This window comes from Leguminivora glycinivorella, chromosome 4 (genome assembly GCF_023078275.1).
Source record: "Leguminivora glycinivorella isolate SPB_JAAS2020 chromosome 4, LegGlyc_1.1, whole genome shotgun sequence".
NCBI classification, from domain to species: domain Eukaryota; kingdom Metazoa; phylum Arthropoda; class Insecta; order Lepidoptera; family Tortricidae; genus Leguminivora; species Leguminivora glycinivorella.
In genome coordinates, this window is record NC_062974.1 from 20,242,140 (window position 1) to 20,254,492 (window position 12,353).

The 12,353-nt window shown below is 38.0% G+C and overlaps 2 protein-coding genes across 2 annotated transcripts in view; one reads left to right on the forward strand and one right to left on the reverse strand.

Moving 5' to 3' along the window:
- Positions 1 to 276: 276 nt before the first annotated feature.
- LOC125225650 (39S ribosomal protein L42, mitochondrial) lies at positions 277 to 725 on the reverse strand. Its single transcript, XM_048129463.1, has one exon. The coding sequence runs from the start codon at positions 628 to 630 to the stop codon at positions 289 to 291; it is 342 nt and encodes a 113-aa protein (XP_047985420.1). The 5' UTR covers positions 631 to 725; the 3' UTR covers positions 277 to 288.
- A 189-nt stretch (positions 726 to 914) lies between these two features.
- Positions 915 to 12,353, forward strand: part of LOC125225649 (microspherule protein 1) — a 28,997-nt gene continuing 17,558 nt past the window's right edge. Inside the window, exons 1-6 of the mRNA XM_048129462.1 lie at positions 915 to 1,099; positions 1,182 to 1,512; positions 1,880 to 2,098; positions 3,441 to 3,597; positions 6,126 to 6,237; positions 6,633 to 6,783. Coding sequence (XP_047985419.1) covers positions 1,005 to 1,099; positions 1,182 to 1,512; positions 1,880 to 2,098; positions 3,441 to 3,597; positions 6,126 to 6,237; positions 6,633 to 6,783 — 1,065 coding nt within the window. The 5' untranslated portion in view covers positions 915 to 1,004. The remainder of the gene's footprint in view (positions 1,100 to 1,181; positions 1,513 to 1,879; positions 2,099 to 3,440; positions 3,598 to 6,125; positions 6,238 to 6,632; positions 6,784 to 12,353) is intronic.

Sequence of the window (12,353 nt, forward strand, 5' to 3'; positions counted from 1 at the left end):
ATTAAGAGTAGGGATCTGAGTTTTAACTGTAAATTAAATAAATCTATAATACTCTGTTTATCATTGAAAATGAAGTTGATGGATATGTTCTTAACATTTTAGGATATGATATATTCAAGATGATGTATATGTACTGAAAATAAAACTATTTTATTTCAGAAACAGTTTTTATTTAACAAAAGTTTCATCTACTTCCCTCACAATACTTAAATTATTTTCTAATTAGTAAATCTGTACTAAATTCCTTGTTTTTTCTGCATAATGATGATAATGTTTACTTCTGCATAATCACAAGTATGGTCTGTCCATTTCAGTATTCTTAGCTTTCTTGTCTCTCGCTCTTGGGAACCAGCGGTGCTTAGTAGTCAGTGTCATTGCAGATAAATGTTGTCTCGCTATCTCTGGCTTTACGTTATGGAAAACTCTCTTCACTTCCTTGTAGTCAGACATTCTCAGGATAGATTCGTCTTTAACTTCATCTGGAAGAGGTCTTGAATGTTCGTATGGAAATTCTTGGTCTCTATGTAGGGCAACTATTGTAGATCCATCGTCCGTAATCACAATTTTGTTAAAGTTCCTAGTTATAACTCCAACGGGCTTGAATCCCACTGCTCGTATCAAATAGGCCATTGTTTTATTACACTAAATTCTTTAATTTATTGAATCTTCCAATAAAACAACGTAACCTCAAACCATATTTGCTTGCCTTTGACATTGACAACGGCTGTCAATTTGTAAGGGTATTTATACACATATATGTGCCGGAATTTCTCGTAACGTCGTCAAAAACATGAGCTTAAACAAACTTGGCAGCCAATTGTCTATGGTATTTTACGTTTCATTTCACGCTACTTCACTAACAACGACATTATTTGGAATATTACTTTTGCTTATAATGGAACAACACTGTCAAACGCATGTTTTTATTTTGTAACGCAGCATTGGTGAATGGTGATTTGGTGTGGTGAAATTAATAAATGCTTCTAAAATACTGATTTACTGCCATGGATTTTCCACCGACACCGTCTCCTTCAGATAGCAATGACTACCCTGGAATTCCGCCTACTTTTGACGCACAAGATAATACTAAGCGAAGAAGGTAGGTACCGATTATGAAGCCACAATAATAAAATTATTCTGTTTTTACTTTAATACCAGTGTCACAATTTTATTTGTTTCAGTTCATCTCGATCGATAAAGCGTCGGCGTTTCGACGATGAGTTAGTGGAATACAGTCTCGGGATTCCAGGGGCTTCTATAGGCAAGAGTGAGAAGCGAATGCGTACACAATCCTACACCAGTCATTTGCCGGAGTTTCCGTTAGTGAGTGCGCCTCCCACGCCCGTGGCCCCGACGCCGCCCGAGCGCCGCCGTGCCTCGGGAAAACTGCCTGTCGGTCCGGTTTTATCTAAGAAGTCTAGGCGTAAGGGACAGCTTAGTCAGTTATCTACAAAAGATCTTGGACGTTGGAAACCTACTGATGACTTGGCTCTGATATTGGGGGTGCAGCAGGTACTATTTAAATTTTATTTGATACAATTTATACCTTTGGAAGGATAATAGGATGTAGTTACGCAGAAATGTTCCAATCCACATGAAATTGTCATTACGTTTTGGACCTTGTATGAAAAACAAAAGTCTTTCATTTCAATGACAATTTCAGATGTTTCGCTTAACTACGTCCAATAGAGGCTTTAGAGGCTAGTATTAGTAGTAGTAGTAGTTTTATTACTTGCTCTGATGTGACATTTTTAGAATTTTCTACCAAGGTACCTACTTTATTTCCTTATTTTGCTAAAAATAACAACCCAATAAATTGATGATTGCTAATACATTGTTTCTAAGACTACCTATCAAATGCATTGTACTTTAATTACAGACCAATGACCTGCGCATAGTCCACCGAGGCATCAAATTCTCCTGCCGCTTCACGCTTGGAGAGCTACAGTCCCGCTGGTATGCTCTGCTGTACAACACTGAGATCTCCCGAGTAGCAGTGGCCGCTATGAGAAACCTTCACCCTGATTTGGTGTCTGCTGTCCAGCAGCAAGCTTTGTATTCTACAGCTGAAGAAGATTTACTTGGCACATTGAATAGTGTAAGTTTTAAATGGTGTAAATTGACAGGGTAGATCCTATACAGTGGTAGTCTTTTAAATAAAGGCCTTACAAAATGAGTGATACATAATAGTATTGTTCAAATGGACTATGGGCACCTTCATATAGGGCCAAGCCCCAAGACCAACAAATTACAAATCATTTATTCAGCAAATAGGCCACAGGGGCACTTTTAAACGTCAATATACAAGTTGAACTGAAATTACTATTGATAATACTAATTCTAAGTTCTAACTAAAATATTACGCTACTATAATGATTAGAGATGTATAAGGTCTCTAAATGTCGATAACTTAAACTTCACATAATAATATAGAAAAGTACAAATACAAAAAAAAGAAGTCTAAAATTACTTTAGAGATGCAAATGACTCTAAATGTCACAACTAAAGATAACATGTATACTTAATCTAATTATCCTTAGAGATGTATAGGGTCTCCAAGAGTCAAAATCGTATAGGTAATCAAAATATTAACTAAAAGAAAAGAAACAAACGAGAACCGAACAACATGTCCTAATAATAGTTATTTGTTATACAAGGGGGCAAAGTTGTATTTTAACGCCGAGTGTGGAATTGAAAAACGAGCAAGTGAAAGGATTCTATAGTTGAACCACGAGCGAAGCGAGTGGTTCGAGAATAGAATCCTGAACTTGCGAGTTTAATACATTTGCACCCGAGTGTAACACAAAACTTTTCCCCTCACTATAGCGAGGAAACTACAACGCAAAAAATGCGTTTATCACTGCTTCCAGTAGTTCCACAGGTGGTAAATCATCTTTATTACTAGATTCACCTACTTTTATCAAATTTAAAGCAGTTAATTTGACTTTATTCAAGGTCAAATTACTTTACTCACTAGTGGATAAAATGCGTTTTTACCCGCTGGTATTAAAGGACAAAACACGTGTTTCCGAGCTAGTGAGGGGAAAAACATATATCAGGATGAATGTTACTTATTAGGTATAATAACCCTGTAAGCTTAAACAGACCAGTCTTCACAGACAGCACCCGTTCACGAGTATGACGCGTATCTCAGCCATTGCCTCCCTCAACCTTCATTCGGGAAAGTGGCGACCCGACAACACATTTGAAAGTTAGATTGTTAAATAAATCATTCTTTTAGCACCAAAAATAATTAATTCCTATACAGAACTGAGATAATGTTATTTTAATCGAAATGTTATTAATTACTTACTCAACAAAGTTTCAGTTCTTTAATTGATTAAAGCATTGGTCACACTTGCTCTATGAAGCACTCATAGCAAGGATTGTCTATGTTTCTCCACTGTATTTATATTTATTTACCTTACCTTTTCTTCCAGAGCTCTCAACCAACAGAAGAGCGATTCCAAGAACTTCTAGAGCAAAACCCACATGTATTTTACCCTTCAAGGACCGCCAAATCACTGATGGCACACTGGCAACTTCTGAAGCAGTACCAACTGCTGCCTGACCAAGTTGTGACACCACTGCCTAAAGGTATGGTAATATAGTTAGATTCCACGAGCTTCGGATACAAAAACTGCATGAGTTCTATCTATCAAGAACTGTCAAATCACTGACGGCACACTCGCAACTTTTCAAGCAGTTCCAACTGCCTGACGAAGTTGTGATTGTGACACAACTGCCTAAAGGTATAGTTAGATTCCAAGACTTTTTAATACATAAACCACATGTGTTCTATCCATCAAAGACCAACGACTCATTGATGGCTCACTAGAAACTTTTCAAGCAGCAGTTGGCACTGACCGTTGGTGGTCTGACCAAGTTGTGACCCCACTGCCTAAAGGTATGGTTAGTTTCCACAAGCTTCGGATACCTGCATGTGTTCTATCCATCAAGGATTGGGCACTCATGGCTCACTGGCCTATTATAATTAACCAGGTCCACACAGAGCGAGGCACGTCATAAGGCAATCTGGTCGCGCTGCAAACTTCAAATTTAGAAGTGCTTCTGCCCAGGCAGATTGCTCAGCCGAGCAAAACGCACGCACTGTCTCGGCAGAGGCACGTTTACATAGCATGTTTGCTGCGCGAGGACCCGGCTGTTGCTGCCTGACCAATGAAACACCAAAAGTTAGATTCCAAGAGTTTTTGAAGAACATGCATGTATTTTATCCATCAAGGATTGCCAAGATACTGATAGCACTGGCGCCTTCTCATCTCAAGGATTACCAACTGCCTAACCAAGTTGCAACAACAAATACAATGCAATTTATAATCTCGTGTCACATAATGATCTGCTGTTTTTAATAAGTTTATTATAAATCCTATACATCCTATTGTACATATTGTATTGTAGTTCTGGCGGTTTACCGCAAGAATTCCCTCCACTTCACTAATAAATATAAGGCAATTTCCTTTTAAGACATCTTGCGTGGATTTGAATATTTAAATAAGTTCGCCTTTGTACCTCCTCCTTCTTCATTCTTTTAAATTTTATGTCTTGTATATTTTATGTTGGTGGCACAATAAAGAATTGCTTACTATTAGATTCAATAAGAAATCCGGTCCAAGATGGCATCTGGTACGGGCGTAGGCATTTATGCAAATGACTAGTGACTACAGTGGTAAAATATGAGTTAATTGTTTTTAAGCCTTCACATCGCCCAGAGTTGACTCTAGACTGGTATTAAACGGCATCCAAGCTCTTAACAAGCTTGGAAGGCAAAACAAGGTGCAACTGGTATGGATACCGGGGCACGAAGGCTTCATTGGCAATGAAAATGCTAATGAACTTGCCAAGGCCAGGTCTGAAGACAACGTCACAAGGAACCATTAAAACGGCTATGAAAGACCATACAAAGGCTAATCACCAAAAAGAGTGGGATGCCCTGGTAGGTCTGAAGCATTCAAAGCTCTTTATACGGAGGGTAGAATCTGGATGCAGCAAAAAGCTAGGAAAGCTAGGCAAAAGACAACTCAAAATTATAACGGGGGTGTTCACAGGCCATTACGGGATCAAAGGAATTTTGGCCAAGATGGCACACGCTGACTACACAGATTGTCGCATGTGCGGCGAAGAGGAAGAGACCATCAGACATCTAATGTGTGAATGTCACGCCCTCGCCAGACAAAGAATGAAGAACTTTGGAGCAGGCTACCTAGTACCAAAGGACATCAGAGAGCTACCCATGAGCCTCATCATCCGATACGTGGAGATGGTCGAGAAGCTCCTGAATAGCTGAAGGATCTTAAGATCGAAGGGGGTAATTGCACAAAAGATCCCGATGGGTCGAAGTGTATCCGGAAGGGCCCCCGCAGATTTAAGATTAGATGAGTATCCGATCCGATCGAGCGAAGGACCGACTCCTATACATTCTCGAAATCATTCAAGGCGCCATCTTTGATTTTTGCCTTTGACATCCTTCCTATATCCGATATCGGATCGGATAATATGACAACGCTGTATGGCCCTATAACCATCATCATATCCAATGATGTTGTCTCACGTTCCACTCTACAGAAGCCATCCTCTCTACCATCCATTTCCAAGGTAAAGGTGTTGTCAGAAAAACTTCTCGTTATACCTAACACCTAACTAATCACTACTACTAACTGTCTTATATCAACAGCTCACTATCTGATTGCAAGATTCTAGTCATAGAACTAAAGATAGAGAGCTAGGCATGTTTTAATTTCTACAGTTTGCTGATTTACGCAAAAAATAAATAAAAATGTAGGTAAATTTCGCATTATGGCGCTCATCTATCTCAGCCGTTATCAATTCCATGCTTATACGCACCTGTAACATTAATTTTGTTCCCTTTAATAAATTATCCGAAATTATCCGAATTATTCGAATATTCGAATAATAAAAATTGTATTATCCGAATTATTCGAATATTAAAAATCCGTCGGATAATGCAAACTCTAACCGCAACTCGACATCTTGCGTGGTCTATTAGATTCAATAAGAAATTGAGTTAATTGTTTTTAATTGTGTTTAGTTAATTGTTTTTAATTGTGTTTAGTTAATTGTTTTTAATTGTGTTTTTCTTTTTTCAGGCACTGATGAGAACATTTTGACATTTTCGGACGCAGAAGACACAATTAATGACTCAGAATTACCAGATTACAAGGAAGACGGTATTGATGTTGAGATGCAGCTAGCAGACAGGTATATTTACTTTATCTCTGAGTACATACCCATCTGAATCTTAATTTTTATTAAGCAAATAGGTGATTTTGCTCAGTTAAGTGAGTATTTTCAGTTTATTTTATAATCATATTTAAATAGCCTAGGATGTATTCAAAGCTCGGCAATCATATGCAACAGGTTGTTGGCATTCATAATCTGACTGCTTACCATAAGATGGCCCATATGCTTGTTTGCCACCGACGTCGTATTTAATAAAGTCTCTTGTATCCAGCCTGCCGTCTTTTTTACGTTTTTAGAGTATCTTTATTGAGTCCATTGAGGTCTTTTGATGAGTCAGATAATACCTTGGGCCTTCTCACTTCTGTGCTGAGTACTTAGATTTGGATTGTATTGACATCTGATATTTTCTACAGAATACAGAAGAAAGACATCCGCCTTCTAGAAACTTCTCTAACCCGCTGGCAGGTGCTTGTGCAGTCAGTGGCCGGAGGCGGAGAGCTGGACAAACACACACTGGCCGTGTTGCGCGGCCGCCGCGTGCGCTACCTCATGCGCTCCCGGGAGGTTAGTTCGTTTTTATTTTTATGTTATAGTATGCGTGAAAAGAGATGAATCACAGAATGTATAGGGCCCCATACATTCTACCAATTGCATGAAGTATAAATTTGGGCTGTAGCAGCGCGTGTCAATTGGTGGTCAGTCGTCTAAAACTAAAACTAACTATTTTGGCTGAGTGATCAAAAGTGAATTTTGGCCTACGAAACGAGATATCGCCATCTCTCCCGGTCTTGTGCAGCCTCTTGCCAGTCACTGACGCAGATCCGCCGCCCCACTGTCGTCCCAGTGACACCTACCCTGGTCGACCCGCCGGTCGAGCCAAAAACACTCTCTTGACAGCCCGATCGTTTCCCATTTTGTGTGAGTGACCAGTCGGTCAATCGTCTTGTACGAGATTCAGTACACATCACATTCAAGCTAGATGTAAGCCCTAATTGTTAGCTGTTTGTGGTTCAACCACTGCCCCCAATACCTTACAATAGAACTGGTACAATCGATTGCCATCTACATAATATGTATTTGCTTATAAATACGTTTAACAGCTTTAACCCTTTAATGCATAGTATATATGAGATGTATATATGCATCATACATTTTTGACTCTATTGACAGCATGTCAAAATTCAAATTTGAATAAATCTTTGTCAAGGTCATGCATTTAAGGGTTAAGATTTATAAGCAAGCTTCATAATGCAAGTTAGAAGGTGCATAGTATTAGGCAGGTCAGGTAGGTGACATACGATCTTTTAAAAAAAGTTTTTACTGCTTCTATATACGTTTTTACACTATAACAGCGCCATCTGACACGTGCAATACTAAACAACACGCAACATGATAAAAAAAAATTGTCTCAATCTCCGGCCAGGTGGCGCTAGTTATCTCTTTCTGACTTTGTTTACCCTTCTCAAATAAACGTGCTCGTCTAAGGTCGCTCACCTCCATTGGTATTGCGAAATGAAAAAAAAATGCCCTTAGCAGCAGCAAGATGTCATCGTTGTATTTACTGTGTATAATATACAATAAATTATGCCATAACATTATGTTTCCGACTTTTTGATACCTACTTAATAAGTTTTTTAGGGATCTGTAAACTTTTCCTTAATTATGCCGATTATGCTACATGCGCAATTATGCATGCTATATTATAACATACATTTTAATCAGAAATTATATATCATATTTATGGCCGATATTTGAATGTCGACAATTCTAGTTCGTAAATTTCGTTCAATAATATCGTCACTACTAGCGATTTAAATTCTTCTAATCCTCATTCGATCAAAATTACTAACGTAGCTATTTAAAAAAAAATGTTCGTTTTCCACCACAGTTTTTCACAGACTTTTGAAAATCGTATTCGAAATTTAAAAAATCGGTCCAAGTATTATAGAATAGGCTAGCTTTCTACTAGTCAAATCAGCTTCTTTTTAAGAATTGTCAAAACGATGTGCTAATATACTATGAAATACTGAGGAGTGACGTCACTGTCAATTCATTTACTTTAATATCTTTCTCTTTGACTTATTAATTATAAATTATGTTTAAACATAACTACTGTTCATATTTTTCTTCTAATTATGTGGTGCTCTATTTCGTGCACGGCATAAAATATTTTAAATATAGGAAACTAGCCTATTTAGAGAATTTTCGAACTGTGTCTGAGAGTTTGGTGCAACCGACCGTTACGGAGGTTGCATTTGGCGACGATTTACAGCGATACAGCCACCATTCACCATCAGCATTGCTACAGTCTACAGCGATACGGGTGAGATGTAATTTTTTTGCTATTTCCAATATTAACTTAGAGTAGTCGATGACAAGTTGTTACAGCTCGGCTGCCGAGACAATAATTAAAATTAGAAAAGAATATGCGACGACGGTAACATGTTTCGGTTTTCATTTCACCGTACTTAGCTCCCTTCGAAGCTGAGATGCGAACTATTGATTATTACCCTGTCGTTAGGAATTTATTATGAGCAACTGTGATCACACAAAAGCTTGGATAGATAGATAACCTTGTTACATTGACATGTTTCTACAAAAAAACATGCCACGGAAAATTCTAGTAAATATCCTCATACACTTGGATCCCAACCAATCAAGCTGATGATCGTCAATATTTTCAAAGATAGTAAATTAAAATAGTTGAAGCAATTAATCACGTTTCAAGGCCTGACGTCGGCTGTCTGTTGTGGGGTGGTTGCCATGGTTACCATCCACTTTTGAATGACATGATGTAATCTATGTTGCCTCGACAATAGGGTCCATAGATGGTCTACAATGTTAGTATGCCAATAGGGTAGCATCCATTTTTCACTGTCCTATAGTAATCCTTAATGCACTGATGTAAAGTTCTTTGTTGGTCAGTTATGCTTTAGTCTACTATCTATTGAAATATAAGTCTTTAGTGCTTTGATAAAAGGTTCAAATATGGTCAGTTATAAGTTTTAGTGTGCCAGTAGGCCGGGACCGTGACCATACTTTGTGAACTGGTGATCTTGATCACAAATGTTGCATGCACTTGCAGGATATACTGAATAGAAATATGTTGGTCCTTTGGCCTTCAATTACTAAGTATTAAACCATTGAGGTTTACTAAAAAAGAAAATAAATATATATTTTTTGAAATGCATTATTTCTGTCATTTTTCTGCAAAGAAAAAAACCTTTTACAATGCTTACGCCACGCTTTTTAGTACAATCACAGAAGCAATGTATAAATGCTCTAAGGAGCTGAACGTAGGTATACAACCAACCAAATTGAATCCTAGGCCAACATAGAACCTTTTCACAGTAAACATCAAAGTGAATTCTATTGCAAATAAATCACGGTGTCAATAAGACAGGGTTCTTGTTCAAATACAATAGGGCATTTTCGCGCGAAGAATCACCAAAAATATTTTTCCTAAGGTAGGTAAAGTTTATGTTTTTCCTACTCAGAATCACGAACGAGCCCTTTCGATCTAGGACAAAAACAAGAGACAAAAAAATGGTCCCAAAATTTTCTATTATTTTGCATACCTTCCACTTTGTAACCGCTGTACAAAGTGTTTGAAAATTAGTAACGAAGTGGAAATATTAAATTTGGGACGCTTTTTTCCGCCTAGTAGGATGGAAAGGGCTCGTGATTCTGAGTAGGAAAATCATTAAATATACCTGTTTTAGAAAAAAAAGTTTTTGAATCTTTTTTCGCGATAATGCCCAATAGTTATTGCCCTATGACGGTCCTCAACTAAAAATATTTCAATGTTCTCCACAATTGCTGTAGTGATTATTCTGGTAATAAAACGACTGTAACTATAAGAATGATCATTAGTACTTTGACAGTATGTTTGTTTTATTTTCGTCCTCTACGTATTGATTCTGATATCCAAAAATAGCACCACCAAGTGTCTGAATCCGGATTACTATCAGTATCAGGTGCTTACTTATTTTTAAACACTTGAACAACTTTACTGAACGACCCAAATAAAGTTAACGTAGTTATAAGGGTAAACCCTACTGATACACCTATAAAATATTCACCTTAACCTTTATCAAATTAATTTAAATTTTCGCAAAAAAAAAATTGGCCTTAATGCCTCTCTCACTCAAGTATGTACAGTCAACCAATTGGAACCCTAGACCACTCTTCAACCATGTCAAAATGACAAGCAGTTAGAGATTTCTTACAATATGATTTTATAACGTTACTATGACATAGTCCTACAGTGGCCTAAGGTTCCAAATGGTTACACAAGAGGCTACCTCTACAGTCTGCAAATAAAAAAAATATATTTATACACAAAAATACAACATCCGCAAAGGTAAACTGAAATAGATACCATACACGAAAGAAAAAACGACAAGGCCCACTGGTGGCCGAGCCGGGAATCGAACCCGGGTCCTCAGCTTACGCGGCTAACGTCCTTACCACTAGACCACCCGCCCGCGTGTGTGATTGAAAAACAACAAATCAAAAAATATTTAATGAAATAATTTGATTTTCCCCTCACTAGCTCGGAAACACGTGTTTTGTCCTTTAATACCAGCGGGTAAAAACGCATTTTATCCACTAGTGGGTAAAGTAATTTGTCCTTGAATAAAGTCCAATTAACTGCTTTAAAATTGATAAAAGTAGGTGAATCTAGTAATAAAGATGATTTACCACCCGTGGATTTACTGGAAGCAGTGATAAACGCATTTTTTGAGTTGTAGTTTCCTCGCTATAGTGAGGGGAAAAGTTTTGTGTTACACTCGGGTGCAAATGTATTTTACTTCTCGTGTGTTAAAAAATTTTTCAATTCCACACTCGGCGTTAAAATACAACTTTGCACTCTTGTATAACAAATAACTATTGTTCCCTAGTTGTATAACAAACAAAAATAACTTTCCCTTGTCATATGTATAAATAACTGTATGTGTTCTAAAAAAAAAAACTTACTAAAGCCTGACCAGAAATATATGACTTAGCACCTATTGACTACACGCCATCTTGCGGAATTTCACTAGAACTATTGGGTTGGTAAGAAAGTAATGAGCGATCGATTGAATTCCACATAAAATTTTTGAGAGAGTTCTAGAATCTTATATGGTCGAAAGTATATAAAGGGCGAGTCGCACAGTTTCTCGTCAGTCATTCACTAGCTGTCGCCGAGCTAATATAAGGAAGAAAATGGATGAATTAAAAGTGCATGTAAGGCATTGCTTACTATATGAATTTCAGTCTGGCCATTCAGCCGCCGAAGCAGTGCGTAATATATGTCAGCGTGTTGCTCCTGAAGTTGTGTCTGAGGCCACGGCGAAACGATGGTTCCAGCGGTTTCGTAGTGGCGACTTTTCATTATCAGATCAACCTAAGTCTGGTCGACCGGTGAAGATTGATGTAGCCAAATTAAAAACCTTAATTGAAGGAGATCCGAGGCTAACGAGTCGTACTCTTGCTACCGAGTTAGGCTGCTCTTATGTCACCATAGAAACACATTTACACGAGTTGGGAAAAAACTACAAATACAGTGTTTGGATACCGCACGAACTTGATAGATATCAACTAAACCGCCGTGCCGATATCTTCATACAACTTCTGTCTTTTCGCCGCACATTCAACTGGTTGGACCATCTTATCACTGGAGATGAAAAATGGGTCTTATATATAAATCACACACGCAAACGTCAGTGGCTAGCTCCAAACGAAAAAGGAATAGAGGCACCAAAAACAGAGCCTCACCCGAAAAAAGTTATGCTGTCCGTTTGGTGGGATATTCATGGTATTATTCACTGGGAACTCCTACCAAGTGGAATGACTGTTACCGCATCAGTATACTGTAATCAGCTTGAAAATTTAAACCAAAAAATCTGTCAGAATCGTCCACAGCATGCTAAAGTTTTTTTCTTACACGACTATGCTCGCCCTCACATTGCAAAAGTGACTCGGCTAAAGCTATTGGAGCTAGGTTGGAAAGTGATACCTCATCCACCGTACTCTCCAGACTTGGCACCTACGGATTACGCATTGTTCAGATCGCTAAGCAATGCCTTGAATGAAAAAAAGTTCGATGATCAAGCCCACCTACGACTGTACATAGCTGAGTTTTTTGA